Source organism: Heterobasidion irregulare (assembly GCF_000320585.1).
Source record: "Heterobasidion irregulare TC 32-1 unplaced genomic scaffold scaffold_13, whole genome shotgun sequence".
Lineage (NCBI taxonomy): Eukaryota > Fungi > Basidiomycota > Agaricomycetes > Russulales > Bondarzewiaceae > Heterobasidion > Heterobasidion irregulare.
In genome coordinates, this window is record NW_009258209.1 from 1,340,129 (window position 1) to 1,365,843 (window position 25,715).

General features: G+C 52.3%; 14 protein-coding genes across 14 annotated transcripts; 13 read left to right on the plus strand and 1 right to left on the minus strand.

Moving 5' to 3' along the window:
• Window positions 1-9: 9 nt before the first annotated feature.
• Window positions 10-1,095, plus strand: HETIRDRAFT_330735 (uncharacterized protein; the record flags this gene model as incomplete). Its single annotated transcript, XM_009554702.1, has 1 exon — window positions 10-1,095. A coding segment is annotated over one exon (1,086 nt), but the record flags the coding sequence as incomplete, so codon positions are not given.
• Window positions 1,096-1,437: 342 nt separating this feature from the next.
• Window positions 1,438-1,641, plus strand: HETIRDRAFT_244654 (uncharacterized protein; the record flags this gene model as incomplete). The annotated part of the gene is made up of 1 exon (XM_009554703.1): window positions 1,438-1,641. A coding segment is annotated over one exon (204 nt), but the record flags the coding sequence as incomplete, so codon positions are not given.
• A 513-nt stretch (window positions 1,642-2,154) lies between these two features.
• Window positions 2,155-2,577, plus strand: HETIRDRAFT_246938 (uncharacterized protein; the record flags this gene model as incomplete). Its single annotated transcript, XM_009554704.1, has 1 exon — window positions 2,155-2,577. A coding segment is annotated over one exon (423 nt), but the record flags the coding sequence as incomplete, so codon positions are not given.
• A 183-nt stretch (window positions 2,578-2,760) lies between these two features.
• Window positions 2,761-3,840, plus strand: HETIRDRAFT_430896 (uncharacterized protein; the record flags this gene model as incomplete). The annotated part of the gene is made up of 1 exon (XM_009554705.1): window positions 2,761-3,840. The coding sequence occupies one exon, from the start codon at window positions 2,761-2,763 to the stop codon at window positions 3,838-3,840; it is 1,080 nt and encodes a 359-aa protein (XP_009553000.1).
• A 5,734-nt stretch (window positions 3,841-9,574) lies between these two features.
• Window positions 9,575-10,553, plus strand: HETIRDRAFT_423256 (uncharacterized protein; the record flags this gene model as incomplete). Its single annotated transcript, XM_009554706.1, has 3 exons — window positions 9,575-9,760; window positions 9,813-9,830; window positions 9,891-10,553. 3 exons carry the CDS (start codon window positions 9,575-9,577, stop codon window positions 10,551-10,553), a joined length of 867 nt encoding a protein of 288 aa, XP_009553001.1.
• Window positions 10,554-10,830: 277 nt separating this feature from the next.
• On the plus strand, window positions 10,831-11,601 carry HETIRDRAFT_331369 (uncharacterized protein; the record flags this gene model as incomplete). The annotated part of the gene is made up of 2 exons (XM_009554707.1): window positions 10,831-11,271; window positions 11,320-11,601. 2 exons carry the CDS (start codon window positions 10,831-10,833, stop codon window positions 11,599-11,601), a joined length of 723 nt encoding a protein of 240 aa, XP_009553002.1.
• Window positions 11,602-12,141: 540 nt separating this feature from the next.
• Window positions 12,142-12,294, plus strand: HETIRDRAFT_223949 (uncharacterized protein; the record flags this gene model as incomplete). The annotated part of the gene is made up of 1 exon (XM_009554708.1): window positions 12,142-12,294. A coding segment is annotated over one exon (153 nt), but the record flags the coding sequence as incomplete, so codon positions are not given.
• A 246-nt stretch (window positions 12,295-12,540) lies between these two features.
• Window positions 12,541-13,486, plus strand: HETIRDRAFT_423259 (uncharacterized protein; the record flags this gene model as incomplete). Its single annotated transcript, XM_009554709.1, has 4 exons — window positions 12,541-12,563; window positions 12,585-12,633; window positions 12,791-13,211; window positions 13,263-13,486. 4 exons carry the CDS (start codon window positions 12,541-12,543, stop codon window positions 13,484-13,486), a joined length of 717 nt encoding a protein of 238 aa, XP_009553004.1.
• Window positions 13,487-14,341: 855 nt separating this feature from the next.
• HETIRDRAFT_456158 (uncharacterized protein) lies at window positions 14,342-15,268 on the plus strand (the record flags this gene model as incomplete). Its single annotated transcript, XM_009554710.1, has 4 exons — window positions 14,342-14,387; window positions 14,452-14,632; window positions 14,732-14,798; window positions 14,900-15,268. The coding sequence occupies 4 exons, from the start codon at window positions 14,342-14,344 to the stop codon at window positions 15,266-15,268; spliced, it is 663 nt and encodes a 220-aa protein (XP_009553005.1).
• A 397-nt stretch (window positions 15,269-15,665) lies between these two features.
• On the plus strand, window positions 15,666-16,482 carry HETIRDRAFT_456159 (uncharacterized protein; the record flags this gene model as incomplete). The annotated part of the gene is made up of 3 exons (XM_009554711.1): window positions 15,666-15,760; window positions 16,057-16,226; window positions 16,286-16,482. The coding sequence occupies 3 exons, from the start codon at window positions 15,666-15,668 to the stop codon at window positions 16,480-16,482; spliced, it is 462 nt and encodes a 153-aa protein (XP_009553006.1).
• HETIRDRAFT_412621 (uncharacterized protein) lies at window positions 16,025-16,785 on the plus strand. Its single transcript, XM_009554712.1, has 2 exons — window positions 16,025-16,620; window positions 16,692-16,785. The coding sequence occupies exons 1-2, from the start codon at window positions 16,504-16,506 to the stop codon at window positions 16,776-16,778; spliced, it is 204 nt and encodes a 67-aa protein (XP_009553007.1). The 5' UTR covers window positions 16,025-16,503; the 3' UTR covers window positions 16,779-16,785.
• A 3,080-nt stretch (window positions 16,786-19,865) lies between these two features.
• On the minus strand, window positions 19,866-20,416 carry HETIRDRAFT_412623 (uncharacterized protein; the record flags this gene model as incomplete). Its single annotated transcript, XM_009554713.1, has 1 exon — window positions 19,866-20,416. A coding segment is annotated over exon 1 (275 nt), but the record flags the coding sequence as incomplete, so codon positions are not given.
• Window positions 20,417-20,924: 508 nt separating this feature from the next.
• Window positions 20,925-21,973, plus strand: HETIRDRAFT_423261 (uncharacterized protein; the record flags this gene model as incomplete). Its single annotated transcript, XM_009554714.1, has 4 exons — window positions 20,925-20,942; window positions 20,994-21,147; window positions 21,236-21,763; window positions 21,819-21,973. 4 exons carry the CDS (start codon window positions 20,925-20,927, stop codon window positions 21,971-21,973), a joined length of 855 nt encoding a protein of 284 aa, XP_009553009.1.
• Window positions 21,974-24,519: 2,546 nt separating this feature from the next.
• On the plus strand, window positions 24,520-24,824 carry HETIRDRAFT_456162 (uncharacterized protein; the record flags this gene model as incomplete). Its single annotated transcript, XM_009554715.1, has 2 exons — window positions 24,520-24,617; window positions 24,680-24,824. The coding sequence occupies 2 exons, from the start codon at window positions 24,520-24,522 to the stop codon at window positions 24,822-24,824; spliced, it is 243 nt and encodes an 80-aa protein (XP_009553010.1).
• Between the last annotated feature and the right edge of the window lie 891 nt (window positions 24,825-25,715).

Consider the following 25,715-nt stretch of genomic DNA (forward strand, 5'->3'; position numbering starts at 1 on the left):
TAGTACTTCATGTTACTACGCATCCTGTGCCAGAATGTTAACCGCTCGTCAGTCGTCACCCACACTCTGCTTGAAACCCAAGCAGAGAAGTACGACGTCATACTACTGCAGGAGCCTTATTGGGGCTACTTAAGAAACATACCATCTTCTGTGTCCGGGGCTGGTGAGGAGTACCAGGGCACTCAAACACACCCCCACTGGACCCTCTTCGAACGCGGGGGGCCCACTAGAGTAGTCACATACATCAACAAGCGCTTAGCACCTACACAACCCAAACTATGCTCCCACATAGTCAACCACCCCGACCTTCTTCTCGTCGCCATTCCACAAGGTCCTCGACTCACATATATATTGAACATTTACAACGACGGAGACTGCTCGGCTCTACATTATCTGAGCGCGCACCTGCCCTCCCTCCCAACCATCGACGTCATGATGGGGGACTTCAACCTCCATAGCAACATCTGGGACCCAAACTGCGGACACAGCGACCGCGCTGTCACAGATCTCCTAGATTTCACGGACAATTTAGGCCTCATCTTACTCAACACCGAGGGCCATCCTACGCACATTCCCCACGCAAGGCACTCAGTGCGTGCCTCCACAGTCATTGACCTCATCTTTGTAGATGGTCGCATCGCTACATCACCATCCACCTCCTTCTCGATAGACCCTTCAGGACGCCTACTGTCTGATCACAACCCCCTTCTCCTTACCATCGAAACTGACATCGAACCTACCCCGAGATCTCCCCGCATCAAGAGAAACTCTGACGCTGAGAAAATGTTCTTTGCAGAGTGCACACTGGAGATCTCCGGCCTCTACCCGCCACCACCTCTCGATACCATCAATGATACACAAGCACTATGTGACTCAATTTTTTCTTGTATTGCACAGGCCTTCGACCGCCACGCATCCACCCCATCTTGCAGCTACCATGCCAAAACATGGTGGACTGAGGAATGCTCCGCAACCCTCGCTCGATACCGTGCTACAAGATCACCAGACGACAAACGTTCCTACCGCCGCACAATCCGCTCCGCGCAGCGTCAACACTACGACACAATCATCCGTGAAACAGCAGACAAGAAACGTGTATGGGACCTCATGGCATGGACCCGCCCACGCCCTCTTCCGCTATACCACAATCTCGTTCATAACGGCGCACCCCTCACATCAACAACTGAACTCTTCACAGGGCTCCAGAACCAATTCTATTCCGCTATGAATCGACAGATAGACTTGACGTTCATAGAGATGCTCCCCGAGCGCCCAGAACGTGACTGCCCTCCGATCTCTCTACAAGAATGCCGAGACGCCATAGCAACATGCTCCGCATCCTCAACGCCAGGGCCCGACCACATTACGTGGCCCCTAGTCCAACTGCTCATCACGACCGCAGAATCAGGCACTGTCCTCCTTGCGCTATACAATGCTTGCCTCCGCCTGGGCTACTGGCCCTCGCAATTCAAAACCTCCACCACAATCGTCATTCCAAAACCCAAGAAATCAGACTACACGCTACTCAAATCATACAGACCTATAGTACTGCTTTCATGCTTAGGAAAACTCATGGAAAAAGTGCTCGCTAACCGTCTCCAGTTTGAAGGAGCCAAACACAACATCTTCCACCCAAACCAGTTCGGCGGCACACGCTTCCACTGCACTGAAGACGCAGGTGTCATGCTCACGCAACACATTCGCACTGGTTGGCGCCTAGGCCTGCATACCTCATGCATAGCTCTCGACATTGCCCAATTCTTCCCTTCAATCAACCACAGCATGCTCATCGCCCTCTTACAGAAACAGGGCTTCTCATCCACATACCTGAACTTCTTCAGGTCATTCCTCCCAGACCGCCGAACGGCCCTCTCATGGAACGGCGCGGTCTCAGACCCTTTTACCGTTGACGTTGGCGTGGGCCAAGGCTCTGCCCTCTCTCCTGCTTTATCTGGCCTCTATTTAGCTGCGATACTACATCTAATAGACCCAGTCGGACAAAGAGATGACTGGGACTCCCTTCTCTTTTACGTAGACGACGGACTACTGGTCACATCGTCCGTGTCACTAGCCCACAATTGCGCAGTTCTTGCCAATAAATACCAAGCACTCGCTGAGTCCCTCGCCCGCATTGGTCTAACCATTGAACATGATAAAACTGAACTTATGCACTTTCCCCGCAGAGGCAACACCTCGCAGCTACCAACAATAACCCTTGCTGGACGCACTATCGAACCCTCAACAACATGGCGATATTTGGGGTTCATCTTTGACCCCCGGCTATCCTTCAAAGAGCATGTACGCTTCTATGCGACACGAGCCCTGAGCACAGTGAAGTGCGCTCTCCGCCTTGGCAACTCACTCAGAGGCCTCTCACCCCTACAGCGACGCACACTCTACAAGTCCTGCGTTGTCCCACTACTCACATATGGTTGCCGCGTCTGGTGGCGGAAACATGGCGTCAAAGGACTAATGAACATCCTGTCAAAGGCACAGCACGAGGGAGTACGTTGGATTCTTTCAGCGTTTCGCACATCCCCCATCGGAGGCATGGAAGTGCTCTCCGGCATACCCCCCCTCCACCTACATATCAAAAAACTAATACAGCGTGCAGCGGTACGCACACTTCGCCTCCCATCCCAACATCCCATTAACGCCGCTCTATATCCCCAACTCCACCATGAGCACTCTCCGCACATCCCCTTCCCACTGCGTCGCCCATGCACAAGCACCAACCTCCCCATCAGCCTTATCAACAGCATGATCCCCACCAACACAGAATCCTTCGCTCCTCTTCACCCAGAGGCTCGCCCTGGCCACCGCATCCTTGACAGGTTCGCGGACCGCATATCCTTCAGAATATCCCACCCATCCAAAGCTGCCCAAGAGTTCCCTACCTGGGTGCAAGATCTCAAGCGACAGATGGCGGCGGAGTTCAACTCCCCGCACACAACAGTCTGCTTCTCCGATGGCTCATATTCCCCTCACAACGGCAAGCATGCAGGATGCGCCAGCCTCATCTTTCCCCCAAACAATGCTCACCCTATCATCCGCAAACTAGCTTGCGGACACACAACAGCCTTCGATGCCGAAATAATGGGCCTCACTATAGCCCTACACCACGCAACCATCACTCCGCACACCACCGAGATCGTACTATATGCGGACAATGAAGCCGCTCTCAAGTCCCTTCTAAACCCAACAGTACACCCGTCGCAGATGTGCTCGCTTCTAGCGTGCCAGCGACTTAGGACATGGTTCTCTGCATCACCCGAGAGACATCTGACAATTGCATGGTGTCCAGGCCACAGTGGCATCCCGCATCAGGAGGAAGCTGACGCCTTAGCCAAATCTGCTCTTAAAGGCAATCATCCCGCATTCACATCCGCATCCTTCCTTAAACAGAAAGCCTACACGTCCTTACTTGCTTCTTGGCAATTACTTATGACTTCGACAAAGTACAGTGGTCGAGATTTTCCTAGACAACGAGCTTTCCGCAAAGTCTCGTCCACCAAAAGCCAACTCCTCCTAATGGTCGGTGGTTCCAACTCACTAGCAGCACGCGCTGCACGTCTTATCCTAAATCACGGCCCCACAGGCGAATATCGTACAAAATTCTTCCCCTATGAGACGACTACATGCAACTGGTGCCGAGAAACACAAACCCGGACCCACATCCTCTTCTGGTGCACGCACTATCAGCGTCCCCCCGATTTCACAGTAGCTAAGTACCTTACAAGCAGGAACCCTCTTAGAGGGCTCATACAATTCCTACGCGACAACCCGTCTGCATTCACCTTCGAAGATGCCCCTCGCAATGCGGAGGACCTCCTGCCCTAGACACCAATATGTCCACTTTCCCCCCTTCCATCTTCACTGCCCGCGCCTGCGAGGCTGACATTCCGGGTCTTAATTGAACCCTTTACACGCTCCGACACACGTTGCTTATACCTTCCCCCTTTATTAACTGCCGCCACTGGCCTTACGCCGCGCGGGATACAAATACGTTGATTTAAAAAAAAAAAAAAAAAAGAGACCGTTGTTCGGACAGTCTGGTCACACCGGGTCACGAATCCGCATCGCACAGCCGAAGCGGCCGCCTCTAATTTTAGACTCCGACACTTGCACCTGTGTTCGGACGAGGATCACAGTGCACACATGATCATGGATTCAAGGAGGGACATCATGTTTCTTCCCAGCCTTGCAAAGGCTAAGGCTGTCATTTCCTAGTTCTTTGATGGCTACTTGGGGTTGCTCTTCAGTGTGCTAGATTTGAGGTTTATGCTTGTTGCCACCCTGCAGGGTTGGTGTGGAGAACAGTTGTGAGACAAGGGTGTCACCTTGGGTAAACATAGAAGTGGGGGGAAGTTTGTGACTTAGGAGGCTGTAGGTTCAGTATAGTCTGTGGCACGGTTGAGGAGGGGAGACATTGGGGACAATGTTCGGACACGACTTGTTGCTGGTAGAACTATGTGCGGAGAATGAATTTGCACTCCCCTTCTTCGATGCTCCGTGTCTGAATGTCATGCTTGATACCTTGTATTTTCATACGAGTGCAACAACATACCGTGCATTTTCTTCACATACCGGAACCAATATATATGGGCTACACTAGACTACATAAAAAAAATTGGATCATCAGGATCCTTCCTCACGTGCTCCGACTCATCCAAGGCATGACATTGGGCTTGCAAAGGCACATTTTCAACATTTAGGAACGTAAATCACCTTTAAAAAATCTCAAAGTTTCAGAAACCAAGTCTACACTATTTAACATGATTTATGGTCAAAATATTGAGGTTGATATGTTGAGCAATGAGCGAGAAACATAGACTGTCCGAACATCGGTACTGTCCAAACATAGGGCCAGTGATAGTACTCCTTGCTCTCAAATGTGCTCATCAGTAGGTTCAACTTCCTCTACAGTATTAATCACTTGATCACTCATTAGATGCATATCTCGATAACTTCGGCATGTGTCATAGTAGCAATGGAACGACCGACTTACAGGTTGGTGAGTGAAAATGATATATTCTGACTATGCTCATTGGTATTCGTGAATCATGTAAGGCCTTCTCAGCTAGCATCACACTTCTTGTATGCTCAAATACCCTCGACCACTTCTTTCTTGCTGTGTCTCATAGCAGAATGGGCTAATCCATTGTACCTGCAAATGCTTCTCACTATAATCCAGTGCTCGCTTGCTATAGAATATATGCAGGCTCAGTCAATGCTTTGTGCAGATCAGAATCTCACAAAGTTTGTCCAACACCTATCGCTCGGTTACGGCCTGATGCAGGTCTACTGCGAGACGACATAAGCCCAGCACTGCTCTTTTTTCAAGCGTGGCGTAATGAGGAACAAAATACTCAGTTTGATTTTTGCGGTCATACACCCTCTCGGCGACTTGCTTCCGGTGGTCTAGCCTTTTGGACCCAGGGTTAGTATCTCCGATTTTCTCAGAGATGTTTTCGGATCAAGCCCATTTTTGCTAAATTTTCTTCCATGTCATTGTCCAGTATGAAGACGTTTCTGATCATGTTTGATTTGCATGACTGCTCAATTTTTTAACCCCGGCATGTTATTATGCGCCTAGACATGCCATTTGTCTCATTACTTGAGCATGCAGGCATTAACTGTTTGCACATCTACCCATGCCGACACCTTTCCGAGATATGCAACGCTTGTTTATTTGTCTCATGTAGGAACACCTACAAACACTAGGGCCATAAGCACAACTATAGTCAATGTGACTGAGTGACAAAGGAAGAAGTGTTATCTAAATCGAGAAAGAAGCGACTAAATTGAGAAAGGAAGTGAAATTCTCCGGGCTCAACAGGCATGACAGATGTATGACATTTGTGGCCCCTGAGAACTCAAGGCAAGCCTTGGAACTAGGTCCTGGGGCCGACCTCAAGCCAACTCTAGGAGGGCTTATGTAGATACAGAAGACTAGACTAGTGTGGTGTAGAGAGGCCTAAGTGGAGAGGAATGGTGGGTGGGGCAAAAAACTAGATGTACATAGTGCATGCTGCGAGCACGGCAGTGAGTTTGGAATGTGGGTACTAGGAAAGTGAAAACCTACCTGCGAGTGTGGCAGTAAGTTTGGAATGAGAAACTGCCTTTGCGCTCATGAGGTATATGTATCAAGAGAGGACAAAGCAAAAGATGAACACAAACAGATGGCAGACAAGGCAAGGTAGCGGACAACACTAGTGCTAGCGAGGGGCCCTGATCGGGGCGTGGTGCTTTATGAGAAGTGATTCCATTAATCAGGACCCCTGAAAATAGGTGGAGAGGGCATAACCCCCATCCAAAAAAAAATTTGGGAAAAAAGGGCAAAAAGCTCAGTTGAGTCTGGACAAAAGTGCCCATCTGTGGAGGTAGGCCTGAGGGGCTGTCCAGACGTTAGGGGTCAATATTAGTCAAGGCCTAATTTTGAGTCCAACCAGAAAGTTTGTCTGTAGCTTAGTGGTAGAAGTTGCTGGCAGTGGGGTAACAGAATCTTAGGATGTGGAGTTTAACTCTGGGTCTTCGAAGGCCTTTGAAGGCACATGTGCTGATTGCATCACTTTTCAGCACCTCATTCTTACAGCTTCTTACATGAAATAAGTACTTCTTGGTATTCATCTCGAGTGCATCCCTCTTGTTTGATTTTCTCCCATCAAGTTCTTTACAACCTGCCATCCTTGACTAGCCAGACTCCTTAAGTCCTCAGTAGTATAGTACAAGCATTCTGATTTGTCAGCTCCCATTACCATGTCAATAATACTCTACAGTGATCTGCAAAGACTGTCACCAATATTGGTGTTATCTTATATCTATCCATGCAGCCTTACAAGCAATCCTATTTAGTGACCTTCTAGGTAGTTCACACGCAATTGGATTTATTCCAGGCCTTCACATATGAGCATCTTACACTAGACTCATTTTTGTGTTTAATGCCAGGCAGCTTAGTCTCGGACTCCGACAACTGCCACCTCCAGCTTGATGACATCACTTTCACTGCTTAAAATAATCTGAACAAGCATCTCTGGAGTCTTGGTATTGCTGTGCAGGATTTGCAGAAGCTGAGACGCGGAGGAAAGCACTCGGCACGAGATCAAGATGATGTGGCTGACAACAAAGGCTTGTAGGATGGTTTATAAATGGTATCTCACATTGTACTTGCATGTTACAGCTTCAATAGGTCTTTTTCATGTATATTATAACAAAATACTGGCCTCAAAAGGCCTAATTCTAGTAATCTGAGTGAAAATTTGGGTTTTGAAGGCCTGATCTTAGCATCTGACCAATGTTGAGCCCTCAGAATGCCTGATTCTCACATCCGGCCACATTGGGGAAAATAAACCCAAAACCTTAGGCAAAGCCAAACTTTTTTTGGCGGAATTTGGTAATTTTGTCCAAACCTTTTGGGCATTTTACAAAATTTTGCCTATGCCCTCCCCACCTATTTTCAGGGGTCCTGTGTTAGTAAACAAAATGGCTCCATCCGAATCTCTTGTTCCTAATTCAGCCATGATGGCCCCCAATTCATCTTTCACTATTCACTGCATGCACCGCACAGTTTTTCCCAGGATAAACCATGGATAAAACCGTGGATATAAATAAAGTTTTTGCTCGGGTTTATCCACGGGAATTACCGAAACAAAAACTTAAAGCTTATCCAAGGTTTTGTCCTGGGACAAAACTGTAACATAACGTTAAGTTTAAGCTCAGACATGTTGCTTAAGTTTGTCCTAGAGTAAATCCCGGGATAAAACTCTGGATAATCTTTAAATCTTATGTCACAGGATTTATGTCACACATGAAAAATTGCAAATAATACCATCAAAATCAGTAATTAATTCAGTGTTCATTACACAGCTCTTTGGGCACTGCCTGGCACCAAATATTAGATAGCCGTTTTATCCACAACATCTCTTGACCAACATCAACAAACATGGCCTTCTGCAAAGGCCACCTTGCTATAAAGAGTTTCTTAAAAAAAAAACAATGTGTAATTGTAAATACAAAGCAAAGCAGCATGGACAAAACTGGAAAAGTGATAAACAAAAATCATACTAGCAATGACAAATCATCAAGGCAATTCAAGGGCTAGCTTATAACAAAATTCATCATAATAGTATCTAGTCTTAGAAAAATAGGGATTGTTAGTATTGAATTAAAAAATCAAAGAAAAAAATAGTAAGCTGTGCATATTGTCTGATCCTCTAATCTATTAACCATTGGAATAATTGTCTCTTGTAACAAGTGACAGATACTGCTACAAACCACTGTTGCACCTCAAGCCAAGTGTCCAACACTGACAAACCACTGTTGTACCCCATGACAAGTGTCCAACGCTGTGACAAACACTGTTGCACTCTATGCCAAGTATTGGACACTTGTCATGGGGTGCGATAGTGGTTTGTCATAGTGTTAGACACTTGGCGCAGGGTGCGACAGTGGTTTGTCACAGCATTAGACACTTATCATGGGGTGCAACAGTGGTTTGTCATAGCATTGGATACTTGTCATGGGGTGCAACAGTGGTTTGTCAGTGTTGGACACTTGGCTTGAGGTGCAACAGTGGTTTGTAGCAGTATCTGTCACTTGTTACAAGAGACAATTATTCCAATGGTTAATAGATTAGAGGATCAGACAATATGCACAGCTTACTATTTTTTTCTTTGATTTTTTAATTCAATACTAACAATCCCTATTTTTCTAAGACTAGATACTATTATGATGAATTTTGTTATAAGCTAGCCCTTGAATTGCCTTGATGATTTGTCATTGCTAGTATGATTTTTGTTTATCACTTTTCCAGTTTTGTCCATGCTGCTTTGCTTTGTATTTACAATTACACATTGTTTTTTTTAAGAAACTCTTTATAGCAAGGTGGCCTTTGCAGAAGGCCATGTTTGTTGATGTTGGTCAAGAGATGTTGTGGATAAAACGGCTATCTAACATTTGGTGCTAGGCAGTGCCCAACGAGCTGTGTAATGAACACTGAATTAATTACTGATTTTGATGGTATTATTTGCAATTTTTCATGTGTGACATAAATCCTGTGACATAAGATTTAAAGATTATCCAGAGTTTTATCCCGGGATTTACTCTAGGACAAACTTAAGCAACATGTCTGAGCTTAAACTTAACGTTATGTTACAGTTTTGTCCCAGGACAAAACCTTGGATAAGCTTTAAGTTTTTGTTTCGGTAATTCCCGTGGATAAACCCGAGCAAAAACTTTATTTATATCCACGGTTTTATCCACAGTTTATCCTGGGAAAAACCGTGCGGTGCACGCAGTGATTCCTGCCAGCACTTACCTCACACACTTTTGCAACTCTATCGCGGCCGCAAGCCGCCTGCAGCAAGAAACTTTCATGTCTGCGACCCTAACGAATATCATGACAGACCTCACAAATCGGTACTTTCCTCTGCCTCCGCCTCTGCAACCTTCTGATGCCCTGAGGCAAAGATCCATGGTTCTCGTCCATCCGCAGCATATACGTGACCTCCAAATCTTCCTTGGTGATCCAAATGCCTCGTTTTGCCATTCTGAGCAAGCAGAACTTGTCGAAAAGATGCAATCACGGCAGAATCATCTCCTTGCGATTCTTCCATGCGGAATTGGCAAGACTTTCATGCTTTTGTTCCAGGCCAAGATATATGACTACAATAAGGTCACCATCCTCCTCCTACCTTTATCCGGCCTCCACGCCGACGAGCAGATCAACATTCCGTCAGTTACTCCGAATGGCTCCCAGACGGTCACTTTAACCCCAACGTCAGTGTTGTTTATATGAGCATTGAGCACGCAAGCTTCCCCTCCTTCATTATGTGAGTCATTCTATTTAATTCCTTCGTCGCAAACTCATATGTGTGGTTAGTTACTGAAAGGACCTCATCAACCAAAAGCAGCTCGCGCGCGTCGTTTTTGATGAAGCATACAAAGTCCTCACCGATGTCAATTATCGGGATGTTTTTCACCATGTCAAGATCCTTTTACAATACCTACCGTGTCCTTTCACTTTCTTCTGTGGCTGTCTTCCTCCAACGCTTGAAGCTGCCTTTTGGGAGTTCACCGGTCTCGAATACCTCGACATCATTCGCATGCCGACAGCCCACCCGGAACTCGCTTATGCTGTATATTTACTACCCAAAGACCAGGTCTTCTCGGAACTCATACGCTATGTCGAAGAACGTACGACGTCTTACCACATAGATGACCGAGCCATGGTATTCTGTCACTCCAAGGCCAACACTCAGAAAGTCGCTAGCGCCCTCGGTGTGCTGGCATTCTTTGCCGAGTCTGAGAAAGAGTTGCGTGATGCTAACAATACTGTATTTTGCAAGTGGGTTGAAGGGTCACAAAAAATCATGGTGTGTACGAGCATTCTAGGTTGCGGTGTTGATCTCCCATGCGTAAGGGATGTCATCCACTTTGATCTTCCTTATACTGCCCTCGACAAGCACCAACAAGAAAACTGCGCCAGCCGCGATGGCAAGCCCGCCAATGCCGTCACTTTTGTTGATTCCTCACGCGGAGCTCTACCCGATTGAAAAACTTGTGATTTTGGCACTGGCATTCTCCTTCCGTGGGCCAAGGACATAGTATGTCAGTGACTGATCCCAGGTTATTTTATTGACGGTGTGGCAGATCCCTGCACAGGAATTCCTGGAGCACAGTTATGCGACAATTGCAAGGCCCTTCTATTGACCCCCATTCTTAGTGGTCGACGCAGCGCCTATAAGCTCATCATCCTTGACATTCCACGGTCTTGTTGGCCAGCCCAGCAACATACCACTAGTATCCAACCCATTAAACTCGCTCTTGTCCATGCAGACGGAGCTGCCTCGCATTATGCAAACAGTGCCAGTGCCTCATTCTGGTCACATGGCAGCTCCACCACCCCTAACACTGATACCGTCGTCCTCTCCTCCTAACACTCGCTCAGTGCCATTTCATCCAAAAATCACGTCATTCGCACCCACTCCGCTTACACCTACAGGGATCCAAGTTTTGATGACCACTGGACAAAAAAGGGAAGAGCAGGAACAGAGGTACCGAGACCTTGCTGACACTATAGCAGCGGCCTTCAATACACTTCGGGACACCCATATTGCTTGCTTTGTACGAGGCGTAGAAGACTGGCAGGAACATTCCATGACACGTTGCAAACATGGTGTATGCTCCCTTGGTGACTCGGATTGGCAGCAATGGCAAGCCAATGCACTCAGGCTCTCTGAAGGTTGGTGTTATAAATGCTGTGTACCCCAAGTAAGTTCCTCCCTGTCTCGTGCATTCAACCCTCTCACAGCTATTTAGAAAAGCACAGGTGGCTGGCACTCGTATGTTAAAAAAGACATGGTCTGCCCGGATGCGAATCTTATCAAAGCCGCAATTTATGTCCTATGGACTTACCCACCAACCGACTTCAAACTCACTGATTGTGAATTCGTCATTCCCGAATGCTTAGGTTCCTTGAATGCCTTTCAAGACTGGCTCCTCGAGGCTCCACGTGATATGGACATTCCTCCCAAAACGGGGTTTAACAACATGCTGCGCCTTTTCGTCTGGTTACTGGAAAGGCGACAGATTTCTGTGTGATTACAAGTTAGCTAGTAGGCAGCGTTGACCGCTGATGTCTTTTTCGACACTCAGTAACATGTATAGCCTTTGTTGTAGTTTTCAAGTGTATTATTCGTATGTGTGAACACAAAAACTGATCGCGATGTGGCCTGTGTGATCAGCACAAATGACCACTGCTGAAATGGACAAGCTCGACATACATGCAGAAGCAGCGGCGCCGCGCCTAGGGCAGCCCGTCGCGCAACACAGACCCAAATTGCGTGACGGGCTGCCCTAGGCGCGGCGCCGCTGCCGGCCTAAGTCTGTTCTTTCCTGCCTGTCACGCTGCCCTTTGACTTTACCAAAGGCCTTCATGGCAAGACATTGTCTGACAGAGCAGATAGGTAATAGAAGTCACGCGGACGACACAGACGAGGTTGGGTAGACAACACGAGGGTGACGTGAGACTGACGTGAGCGACATGGACGAGACAGAGGTTACGCGGGCGGCATGGAGGACCTTGTTGACATTCCCGCCACCGGTAAGTCTCCGTCTTCGTCCGCCATCCATCCCACTTGACGATCTGCAAACCACAGGGGCCCTTGTCGACAACTACGAGCCGGCGTCCCAATCCACCCAGCCCCCCACCCCTCCTCTCCTCGCGTTCCTTTTTGCGGTCTATCTTGCTCTCTTACTCTTCGACACCCGCCTTCAAACACCACTTCAACGCATCCACCATCACTCCCCAGTCGCACGGCATCTTTCTGTCCAAGTATGATCCTGCCGCCTCTACCTTATCAACATTATCACCAAGTCCTTGACTGCCTACCCTAGCACTGCCAGCGCGGACACCCTCTTCGCCGCTTATACAGCCTCCATGGGCACGCTCTCAATCTCTCGATCTTCTCCGTCCTGGGGGCCGTCATCGCACAGTCCGAAGTTGCGGTCGCGTGCCCGCGTGAGAGCCGATGTGGGCATATGGGTTCCGCCTGTGTTGGTTGGTCTACATGAACTGTTGAGAGGTGCGGGAGCAGATGTGCGCGATGTGCGGGGCAGCGGTTCCTCTTGAAGGTACGTTCGCAGCCCTTTGTGCTCGTGATAGGTGCTCATGCGACGACATGCATTGTGTGGTTCATTTTTGGAGGGTAGTTAGTTGATTGGGGGCGCACGCCGCGAGCCACATCTCGGCTGTGGTAACTGAGATCGGGCACGTGGTGTCCATCCGCAGGGCGACCAAACAGGAGCTAGAGCAGTACACGCCCACCCCGGCATCAGCATCAAACGAGTTTTCGCCCACCCTGTACTCGGTCGAGGAGGCAAAGCCGGCGGCGCCTGTGCAGCGCACGAGCTTGTCGTTGGCCTCGAACAGGCGCGTGGACCATCCAGAGGAGGCCCACTACCCGCTGCAGCCCAATCTGCTCCGCTAGCAGCTGCCCTACTCGGCCGAGTCGCCATTGAGGCGTCTGCCGTTCTCAGGGCGCTCGTCGGGCGACGGCCGCTTCCGCAAAGCGTCGTCGGAGCGCTCGAGCTCCGCAGGCCGCTTGCCGCCACCGATTTTTGGTTAGGTGCCCACGGGGAGCACAACGGGCGTGCTCAGCAACGACTCGGAGGTCGCAGAGGGCTCCGAGGACGCCTGGATGGAGCTCAAGGTAATATTCGTATCGTGCGTCGTTCACCCCCGCACTCACGCTTTTTCGCAGCCCTACCTCAAGGCGCAGACTGTTTCGAGCGTCTACGCCATCTAGAGTGTTCTGTCCGGTGGCTGCTCCCTGACGCCTTCGCCAACGCTCAACGAGAACCTCACACAGATCATCAAGATTGTGTCCAGTATCGTCGCTGTCTGCCACAACAACCTCCCGCCCGCGTCGGTGCAGCAGGGGAACGACATCCTGCGCGAGCTCAGCAACCACATGAACAAGCTTAGTGAGGTCCAGGCCATGTGCAACACTCCCACGACGCAACCTTGGACAGGTGTGACTCCGCGTGGCAGCATTTTCGACGTCGAGCTCGGAAGCGTGTTTCCTGTCATTCCCATCCCTATCCCCATCTCTATGCCCACGCTCATCTCTCCATCTGTCTTCTCGTCGTCCATCTGGAAGCCACGCTCGCTGTCGGCCTACTGCTGACTGCACACCTCGCAAGTCCAGTGCCGCTGTCGAACGACCGCTCCAATGCTAAGTTCTTTTGGCTGCTCAGCATATCCGCATCCTCGCAGTAATACAGCGAGTTGTCTCTGCCCGTGATCATGCCCCCGCCGCCATCCTCTGCCCTTTTCCAGTCGCATAACCGACTGCGCAGTGCCTAGTGACAAGCTGGATGCTCGAGCGCGACGCAGACGTCACACTCTGGATGAGTGGCTGCATGCACATGTGGATCCCGTGCAACTGCACTAGCAAACTCGCCTGATGTTCCACTAAATGTGCTGAGCACTCAGACTGTGGCTTAGTTCTCTTTGCGTTGCTAAGCAGACATGAGAATTAGTGAGGAGGTTAACGATGTATACATGCGTCAGAATTCCAGGCTGTTCAACTCTAAGCAGTTCAGCCTTTAATGCTTTCCATGTCTGAGGAGCGTATTAATGCTATTGCTTCCTGGCTCGAATCTCTGCTGGAGCCCTCGCGCAAGCTCCACGCCCGATAGGCTGCCGCGCAACGCACCATCTCCATGTTGAAGTCGAAGTTTTCCTCACCTGAGTCGCTCGTCCAGACGTCCCAGACCATGTCACCGCCAAGACCCTGTGCATGCTCAATGCCACTCTTGCCCGCCCTATCGTTCCACCATGAGCCTCGCCACGCCTCGCCCCTCCTCGCCCCCGTCCCCCCTCAGTGCACGCACCCGCCTGCACCTGCGATCCGAAGCCACATGTGTATGTTCCCTTGTCCCCTCGAGCCCACACCCATCTCCTCGAGCCCACGCCCGCCGCCTACTTAGTACCCTCGATTCTCTACACCGTTGATGTTGACATTCACGCTCCTGCCTTCGAGTCCATGTGCGCACGCATGTCTTCCTCTCCACGCTACACATCTGCACCACTCAGTACCCTTCCGCTTATCGCCTCCAGCCCACGCTCGTGCGTCGCCTAGAACCTCCACGCTGCCCCGCTCTCGCCGCACTTGTGCTCCGCGCCCGCGCATAAATTATCATGAAGAGAATGCCACGCGCGCTTCAGTGCGTCGACAAGGAGGGTGAGGCAGCAGAGAGATGAGCTAGGAAGACGAAGGCAGAGCATTATCAAGGTCCGTACAACCCGATCTCGTCCTTTCGGCCCGCCCTTTGCTTGCAGTCTCTGCAGCCTCCTCAATGCCATGCCCGCTCACTCACTCGACCTCCTTGATAGTCAATCCCACCTCTGATGCGTGCATATGCGACCCCTCAATGCCACGCACCCGCCTTTGCCTGCAATCCACATCCACCCACATGCGTCCTGTCGATCCCACACCCGTCTCCTCTAGCACACACCCGCCTGCCGCCAAGTGCCTTTAACCCCCTCGACCACTTGGGCCCATGCATTTATCTTCGCCTGCGACCAACATCTGCGTCCACACATCTCTTCCAGCCCCTCATGCACGCACAATCTCTCGGCCCCTCCTCTTGTCGACCCTCATTCACTCCTCCATCGTCCTACCTCATCGCCGAGGCCTCACACTCCACCCCGTGCACGCTCGACCTCTCTTTTGTCAACCATCCCGCTCTTGATCAAGTCTAACTGGCTGGCGGCAGAGCAAGAGCCACAGCTAGCCCCTTGATATCAGTCTACTGACAGCCCAGCTGTCCAACTACCTTAGCTCCTCCCCCACCTCCCGCCTGGTCCACCATCACTGACCTCGACGATACCCCTAGTCTCGCACAGGTCACATCGGCTGTTCAAGCACGCAAGCTAGGAGCACATAATTGAAGTCCTGATCATATACCCATCGAATTCATCCGACAACATGCAATGGGGTCGCCTCGTCGCATGCGTTTAGTGCGCTCGGAGCATTCTGCATGCCCAAGTCCTCATGCGCGCCGCACCTGAGAGCAGACCCCCGCGCCCACTCCCCGTCCGCGACGGGCTCCTCCGCGCACAAAATTGCCGCCCATGCAACCAGTGCCGGCGCTAAAATATGCCCACTCGCGCTCTGCACGCTCGCTACAATCCTGCCGGATTGCAGGGCTGCATCCTTGCCCTCAAAATGATCGGCGGTGGCTTCTACAAAGTGTGCGTCTCCTTTGCCCATTTCCCCTTTACCTGTGCCCCCTTTTTTTCTTCTTTCCATCTGAGTCTCTTTCGTCCCCTCTCATTGTCCCCTTACGTGCATTTGGTGTGTAATCCATCCGTCACTTGGACAAATGCGGCGGGGGGCAGCGGACAGGTCTTATGTATGATTGCACACGTGCAGTTGCACATGCTTGGGGCCTGGGGGGGCCTAATGTCATGGATGATGGTGTGCGCAATGGCCGGCGGCGCCTTGCAGCTGCTTGACGCTGTCTACGACGCATCCGTGCCTCTGTCAGACGTGGTGAGCTCGGCGTGTTCGACAGCGAGCTCGGCACACACCCCGCCGTTGTCCGTGCGATGGCCGAACCCCCGGCCATCTATAGATCCTCACCCATCCGTCCCCATCACCCGTCCCTGCTGCTGCTCCCGCTGCCTTCATTACCCCACATGCCAAATCTTCGCCCATGTTGGCGGCAATCCGCAAGCTGCAGAGGCAGCTGGAGAGCTAGCGCATGAGCCACAAAGGGGCGATGCAGGCATACACAAAGGAGCGTGACACCTCGAAGAGCATGCTCGCGCGCACCAGGGACGGCGCCAGTGCGGAACCGTATGTCAACGGAACTGGGAGCTGGATTGGGAGTAGGGGTGTGAATGGCGCAGCGGAGAGCGTCACGTCGGAGCTGCAGGAGGTCGTACCAGAGTTGGAGCTGGCGGAGATCTAGAGCTAGTTCGATACATATAAGATGGAGATGGGGGTCGACAGCGTGCGGGTGCGCAATGAGCTCGTGAAGTTGCAGTGGGAGAACGGGCAGCTCGGGGCGTTGCTCGCCAAGGCTAACCCAAAGATCGAGTACACGGTGGGTGCGTTGTGTCTCATCCGCGTGTGTGTCGTCGACCGTGCTCATCGTTTTATTTATACATGGTCGCTGTAGAGCGTCACAAGATGGCGCTGGAGCAGTATGCAAACCAGGCGGAGGACTTGCGGGATGAGTGTCTGGCTGTAGGAGCTGCACGATAAGTACGCGCAAGCGGATATCAAGTGCAATCGCGCGATCGCGGACGTTATCAGTGCGAACGGAAAGGTTGAGCAGCTTGTCAATGAGCGCGCAAACTTGTGCGTGGAGAAGCGGATCTGGGAGATGTGTGTTGCGCCTTTTACTGTTTATTCCTCTATGTTCTTAATTGGATGGACATCAATCAACCGTCTGGGTGGGTGCGTATATGCTGACTGCATCTATGTCAATAGGGTGTGCAGAACCGCTTATTGGAAGAGAACGCGGCGCTTTCGATTGAGTGGTCGCATCTGTCGGATCGGATGGGCAACGTGCAGAAGATGCATACGGATCTCGAGTGCTCGGTTTGACCTGAGTCCCCTCGACCCCTTTGATGGCGATGTTCCTGCCATTGACCCCACACCCTGTCGTCCGCTCAGCCCACGCCACCCTGCCACCCAGCACCCTCACACACTTGCGCCCAGAACCCTCATGCTCATCTCCTCTGCTGTCGATGTCCCCACTCTCGACATCGTAAACACTCGCCACCCAGAGCCCCCGGTGGCCCTGATCCCATCAAATGTCGCCCGTCCCCTTGACCCCATGTGTTTGTTCTCGCCTGCATCCTGTCACGTACAACCACACACACTCGTTCCCTTAGGTACTCACACAGCCTCTACCCGGCGCCCTCCTGCTCGTCTCATCAATCCCATACGCATTCATCCCCATACCCCTGACACCCCCGTAATACAGCGCCCTCAACATCTTCAATCACTGAGGGCTGAATTGCGAAGCTGCTCCATTGACACCTCCGCGCGCGTGCTACACGCAAAGCATTGCGACCATTCTAGTGTCGACGAGGAGGATGAGACCCAGCTGGCAACGGAGGATGAGGAACAAGTGCGTCGGAGAGACGAGCTGAGAAGAGTGGGCACGGATGACAAGGCTATCCATAAGGGATGTAGGTATGTTGTCGTCTCTTACTCCCGTTCTTCTCCCGCACATGTACCTCTTGTATTTGACTTATCTGCCCGCCCCTGCCCGGCATCACGCCCACTCTTCTTCTCATTCAGTCCTGCTCTCGACCTGCTCGCCCAACCCTCTCGACCCGCTTGCCTGACCCTCTCAGCCCGCTTGCTTGCTTGCTTGCTCGCTCTTGTGCTCGACCCACTCGACACCATGCCCACTTGCTTGTGTCGTCCACGTCCCCTCCGCACATTGTCTGCATTGCCCAGACTCCTACTCGACACACCCGGACTTCCTGCTTGACACTATGGGCACTCGTGTGCTCGAGTGCTGGCCCCGCTCGACTGTCGATCCCACATTTGCCCTTGTCCCCTCAGGTTCAAGCGCCTGCTTTTGCCTGCGACTAATATCCTCCTACCCCGCCTAGCCAATTCGTACCGCATGCGTGACCAGCCCTGGTACACTTTTGGGCACGGGCTTGTTCTGATGTACATTGAGCTTGGTGTCATCACCTCGATTACATACTATACCTTTCTGTGGTGCGAGAATGCGCGGTGGGACCACGGCGAGCAGTTAGAGGTCGTCGGTGGCATGGACGGGAAGGAAGGCATGGTGGGAGTAGAGAAGGAGGGGCTAGGGGGGTGGAGGTGCACGCACACCGGAACGGGCGGTTTGTGAGTGTTGCAGGGGTGACACTTGTTTCCTCGACACCACTCCTGCCCTCCTACTCGTCCTCTCAAAACCCTCGACCTTCACTCCCTCAAATTCCCAACTATCGACTGCCCACAGATCGTACCCAGACCCTACCTCAAGGATAAGGAATGGCTATAGCAGAGAGACATACTGGAAAGAGGATTGAAACGGACAACGAGGACATTCACGATGGTTGTAAACTCGTTGAGCAGGCCGGTACGTTGTCGTCTCTCGTGCCAGTTTCTCCCTCTCCCGGACATTCGTATCCCTCACCCTCATCTCGTCTATCTGCCATGCCCACTCACCTGTTCTCCACCACACCTGCCAGCCTGCTCGATGCGCTCCGACACCACACCCTCGTTCTCCTTGACGAATCTCATTTCGCCTCTTCCATCATTAACCATGGGCAGTCCATATAGTATGGTTCCACCAGTGCCCACTAATAAAGCGGCGACGACCATACACATAACCCCTTCAACGCTTGACCTTTCTTCCCTCGTGCCACACATGCCCGCTACCTAGCTCCAAGATTCGACCTCCTTCAACCTCCTCAACGGCACGCACGTACGCACACTCCCTCAATCCCTCAACGGTCCGCACCAACTCCTCACTCCTTCCCTCAGCCCCTTGCACACGCGCCCCTTCGACCCCACGCCTATGCCTATCACTGTCTCGTTTGGCATGCTGCACGGTTTCCATGGCGATGGTGTCCCGCTCCACCAGCGCCTGCGTACTTGCACGGCTCGACGATGCGGACAACCACGACAACGAAGAGGAGCACAAGGAGGAGCACAGAAGAGGCAAGGAAACAGTCGACGAGGAGATCTGCAAAGGTACGTTGTCACTAGCTCCAGTTCCTCCCCTGTACACGTACACCTCCCGCCTTCTATCTAACTCTCCATGTCGCCTTCAACAATCTACCCCTCGACTCTACCCGCCCCCTCCTCTCGTCCGCTCAACCTCTCCCACATCCGACCCGCTCTCCCATCTGATCTGCTCTCCCGTCCGGCCCTCTCGATCCCATCGCTCGCTGTACCGCCCTCCCCGCTCTCCTCGCATGATCTCATGCCCACTAGCCCACCGGCCGGCTCGCCCACATTGTCCACATCCCCTCGCGCATTGCATGCGTTGCCCGGACCCACGCTCAACTCACCTGCATCTCCCACTCGACGTCGCGCTCGCCTGCTCGCTACAGCTCGACACTACCCACCATTCTAGCATATCCTCCACCTCCTCCACCTTTGTCAACACCTCTGCCTCCAACGCCTCGTCCACCATCACCACCATCACCACCCACATCACCACTACCACCACCACCCACATCACCACCACCACCACCACCTCCTCCTCCTCCTCCTCATGCTGCTCCTCCGAGTCCTTGCGCACCATGCCCAGTGCCAACCGCCGCGACCGCGACCGGACCTCGCAGGACTGCTCCAAGTCGATGTCCGCGGCGAGCACCGCTCACATACGCGCCGCCCTCCTCGACCAGGCCGCCGCTGCCACATCCGCATCCGCATCCTCGCGCACTGGCCGGCCTTGCCTTCCCCCGGCGTCACGCCCCCATCCACCCTTGGCTGCTGTATGAGCGGTATAGGACGGGGAGCTTCTCGCATGACGTGCGACGCAGAAGATCGGCAAGGAGGAGACGCGGCGGCTGACGCACCCCCATCGTCTACCCTGCACTCCTCTCCTGTGTCGCCGAGGCCTTCCGCGTGCACATTCTTGAGCGGCAACATGCCTGGCCTTTGCGCACGTGCTCAACGTCACTCACAGTCTCGCCCAGGCCACCTTAGCTCTCCAACCACGCAACCCAGGTGCACATCTAGTGTGCTCAGAGCCTTCTACACGCCTCAGTCCCCATGCACACCGCACCTGAGAGCATACCTGTGCGCACGCCCCCCGTCCGCGATGGGCTCCTCTGTGCACAAAATCGCTGCCCACGTGACCAGCGTCGGCGCCAAAATGCGTGCACTCGCACTCTCCACGCTTGTGACGACCCTGCTGGTTCGGCTTTTACAAAGCATGCATCTCCTTCATCCACTTTCCCTTTTTCCCCCCATCTCCCTCTCTTGTTCTCTCTCGTCGTCCCTTCGCAAGCGTTCGGTGTGACGTCCATTCATCGCTTGTGCAAATGCATGGCTCCATACACTTCTGATTGTGTTCACAACCGACAGGATTCATATCCCTGTGTGCCCATCCATTCATCGGATCTTCAATCTCATGTCACTGCCCGTGCAGAGACATAGCGGTAGCCTCCTCTGTGGATGCATGCAACTAATTGAATCTTGCTTGCCTGTTTTGAGGCGCGGCTGGCAACTGAGCCCTCGTCTCCGAGCATCCGAGATCGATCTCGACGCACCCGGGTGTTGTCGCATTTCTTTCATTTTATTCTTGGCTTTTTTGTATTGTTCTCGGCAAATGACTGGTTGCTCACATCGGCACTCTATAGCGTGTATACCGTCCCGATTCTCATCGGCTCCAACAATCAAAGTCTGTCACTCCAGGTTGACATGGGCTCATCCGACCTTGTATGTTGCTTTATTCACCCACTCTACCGGCGCTGACGTGTTTGCTCCAAGTGGGTAGCATCCAGATCTTGCTCCTCCTCCGCTTGCTCCAATAGTGTTTGTTTCTACGGCCCCTCCAAAGCTACCTCAACGGGTGCCACCTTCTCCATCCAATACCTCAAGGGAAGCGTCAGCGGGCCCATCTACTGGGACTCAATTCAGATTGGTGGCTACGGCATCGAATTTTAAGCTTTGGGTACGTCCCCACCTTCCTGCTTCTTTTCCCTATTCGTGATGTGTCAGCTGCCCTGTAGCTGCCGTCACGACTATCCAAGACGAGCCCCTCGAGCGTGATTTTGATGGCTTCCTCGGCCTCGCGCTTCCGCTCAACTCCATCATCGCTAGCATCCTCCCGCCCTCGACCGGAAATTTTCCCTATGGCACCGTCTTTGCCTCGAACCTCTTCGGCATCACCCCTGTCGGTTCTGCCCCCGCCGCGCGCTTCTTCTCGCTCGCACTCTCCCGTCCCGACTCCCTCGAGGTTACCTCGCTGCTCGGCATCGGCCAGCACCCCACCGCGCTTGTCCCGGATCTGGCCAAGATCACATACTCACCCGTGATCACGTCCAACATGGGCAGCAAATTCTGGAAGACCAACGTTCGCGGGGTCACTGTGTACGTCGACGGTCAGAGCTGCCCGCTCATGCTCTGGCGCTCACATACGGGCACCGTATTTCCCACCACGGTGCTCGATTCGGGAGTGCCGTACATCCTGACCACCACCGCCATCGCGAACGGGATCTATGGTGCGCTGGGCATCGGCCCTGGCGCTGACGGACAGTGTGAGTCGATTCTGCGCGCCTGCCAGACATGCTGATTCTATTCTAACCTGAAAAGCTAGAAGGTTCAGGGTAGGACAGGGGTATGGCAGGGCTAAAGAAGGCATCCATGCCAATACACGGCTGACAATGATGAGCTTGTCCACAGCTGCAGAGGCCTGTCATGTCAGGCGCGTATTGGCAGGGCTGAGTCCCGATACGCGCCTGACATGATGAGCCTCGCTGCAGCTGGAGAGGCTCATCATGTCAGCCGCGTATCAGCCGCGGCCACTCATCTTCTTTCCACCTCCAGCTTCTTGTCCTTGTCTATGGCTATCCCTCGCTCATGCTGACACCCACGGTTGGGAACAGTCGACATCAACGAGAGGTATGTCATCACTCACCTTCAGTTCCTCCCCTGTACGCGTACATCTCCCGCCTTCATCTTCGCCCCTACTTCAACATTATAGCCATGAACGACACGCTCGTCGCCGTCCTCTGCTTGTAACCCGCTGCAGCAGCACACAAATTTTGCAGCATGCAGCCCCACTCCGCACAGCAGCTTTCAGAAGCCCTTGTTGTCGTATGGCTTCCCCTCCCCTCTCTGCCAAACCCCCCACCCTGCTCGTGTCCGCCTAGGCAATGACGCCACAGACAACCTTGTGCCAAGCAGCATTGCAGCACTCCCGCTCATCTCACTCAATAAAATGCGGCCACACACCCTTCTATCACGCGCACTCTCCTGACTACCCACTCCCCGGCCTGTGTGGCTGCAAAAGCGTGCACCCCTGCCACCTGTCCATATGTATCCATCACTACCCTCGGTGCCATTCACGGCCTCGCTTTCCAGAGCTTCCAAGCGCGGATCAGCATCCTGTGCAAGGTACGCCTGCTGCCATTCTTCGTCTGTTCACTCCTTTGACCTGATCACACATGCACACGCACACACACAAATGCACACACTCATTCACGCACGCACGCATATACACAGAATCACATTTGCCTGCTCCGGCGCTGTCTCGGTCAATATCATCAACAATACCTTCACATCCCCCTCGCCTCCCTCTTCTCTCTGACCCTGACCCTGCCCATGCTCCTAAGCACAAATCCACAGCCCATGGCCCTTAGGTTATAAGAGGTGGTAGGTGGATGGTAGGTGAGATGAAAAAAATCCAAGATGTTGGGCAGGTGAGGAGGCAGGTGAGAGGGTAGGTGAAAGGCCAGGTGAGAGGCTAGGTGAGGAGGCAGGTGAGAGGCCAGGTGAGGAGGCAGGTGAGAGGCTAGGTGAGGAGACAGGTGAGAGGCCAGGTGAGGGGTCAAGTGAGAGGCCTAGGTGAGAGAGTACAGCCAGTGCGGGTGACATGAGGACATCACTGATGACTAGCAGTTGTCAGAGATGTCCTGCCTGCATCCTAGATGAGACACGACGTCTGAGACGTCGTGCAGCCAGTGCTGGTGCCATGAGGATGTCCCTGATGACTAGCAGTCGTCTGAGACAAGACGCGACGTCTGAGACGTCATGCAGTCATCACAGACACCTCTTTGTTCACCACAGACGAGGGGGGGACGTCTCAGACGTCAGGCAGTCGTCAAAGACATTCTGCCTGCGTCCTAGATGAGGCATGACGTCTGAGATGTCGTGCAGTCGTCACAGACACCTTTTTGTTCACCACAGACGAGGGGGGGACGTCTCAGATGTTAGGCAGTTGTCCGAGACATCCTGCCTGCATCCTAGACGAGATGCAATGTCTCAGACATCGTGCAGTCGTCACAGATGTCCTGCCTGCGTCCTAGACGAGACGCGATGTCTCAAACGTTGTGCAGTCATCACAGAGGTCCTGCCTGCGTCCTAGACAAGATGCGACGTCTGAGACATCGTGCAGTCGTCACAGACACCTTTTTGTTCACCACAGACAAGGGGGGGACGTCTCAGACATTGTGCAGTCGTCACAGACGTCCTGCCTGCATCCTAGACGAGACGCGACGTCTGAGACGTCGTGCAGTCGTCACAGACACCTTTTTGTTCACCACAGACAAGGGGGGGACGTCTCAGGCATCAGGCAGTCGTCAGAGACGTCCTGCCTGCATCCTAGACGAGACACAACGTCTCAGACATCATGCAGCCATCTAGACAACAGCAGGTCCCTCAGACGAGGTGAGGTGAGGTGAGGTGAGGTAGGTTAGGTCTCAGATAGCATGTACTTATTCGGCATTGCCGACTGCAGATGTCTAAGGCAGCCTTCAGCTGTCTTAGACAATGGCAGGTGTCTGAGACAACATACAGTCAGCATTGACGATAGCAGGTGTCTCAGACAGCATGCAGCCATCTTAGGCAACACTAGGTGTCCTAGACAATAGATACTAGGAAGGACCAGGGAAACATACCAGTAACAGAGACCACACAGGGGGATATAGATGATTAGCAGGCAATGTGGACAACAGGCAAGCAATATAGTTGGATAGACAATACTCAAACAATACAGATGATACAAACAGTGTGTGTATGCAGTTCAACAGCCATCTTCCCTCAGTGCCCTGGTCGGACTCATCAAAAGATCTGGCATGTGCCCTTAACGCAGCGCCGCTCAACGCATCGCTTGCTGTCGATGTGGGGTGCAGGTAGACGCCGAGACCAGCTTCAACTTAAGCGGCTTCTTCCCTTTGATCATCACCAATTTTATGCTGTATGCTGGTATGCCTTGTTGATCTGACCTCTTACTCATGACTCGTCCCAAGATGCTATTTTGAGCGCAAATATAAATGCGACCTTGAATGACTCCATGCACATCCAAGCCAATATCGAAGGCAGTCACGACTCCGGGCGCATCTCGCTTCTCTCGTGCGTGCCGATCCCGGGTGTGAACATCGTTATCCTAGGGTAAGCGAACCAAAAACCTGCACGTTATCTGCAACGATGCTCACGAGCCGTCAGTTGATCAGGATAGCGACGATTGGGCCCTCGTTCGAGGTCCTAGGAGAACTCACGGCGGACCTTGCACCCATGCTTGACCTCAACGTCAGCCTCGCGTACACAGTGCAGAATGTGCACTTTGTATTCCCCCTGAGCTACGGGCCCAGCACTTAGGTTATAAGAGGTGGTAGGCAGATGGTAGGCGAGACAAAAAAAATCCAAGATGTTGGGCAGGTGAGAGGCTAGGTGAGAGGCTAGGTGAGGAGCCAGGTGAGAGGCCAGGTGAGAGGCCAGGTGAGGAGTCAGGTGAGGAGTCAGATGAGGAGTCAGGTGAGGAGTCAGGTGAGGAGTCAGGTGAGGAGACATGTGAGAAGGCAGGTGAGGAGTCAGACATGGTACTAGTCTAGAAGGCAAATGAGGAGGTTTCAGACAACACATAGCTGTCTCAGATGTCTCATACATTGTGTGTCCATTGCAGACCACTGTCATTTATCTCAGACAACATGCAACTGTCTCGGACATTATGCAGACCATCTGCATGCATCTTAGATGACATGTGAACATCAGTTAGTGTGTGGCCTTTATAGACAAGTTGTGTGCATCTCAGATGACACTTGGACTTCTTAGACAACTGGCAGATATCTTATACAGCGTGCAGCCCTTGTAGATGACCTGTGTGTATCTCAAAACAGCATGCAGCCGTCAGACAACATAGAGATGTCTCAGACAACTGGCAGACATCTCATATAGTGTGTAGCTGTCGCAGATTACCTGCTTCTCTAACTACACACAGACATCTAAGACAGTGTGCAGCCGTCGCAGACGATCTGTATCTGTCTCAGACAACACAGGGACATCTAAGATGGCACACAGATGTCTCAGACAACTGGTAGTCATTGTAGGCAAGATGTAGTCGTCAGTGACGACCTATGTGCATCTGAGACAAGATGTGAATGTCTTAGACAACCAGCAGTCATTTCAGGCAAGATGAGGCCGTTATTGACGACCTGCCTGAATCTTAGACGACATGTGGACATCTGAGACAGTGTGTGGCTGCCACAGACA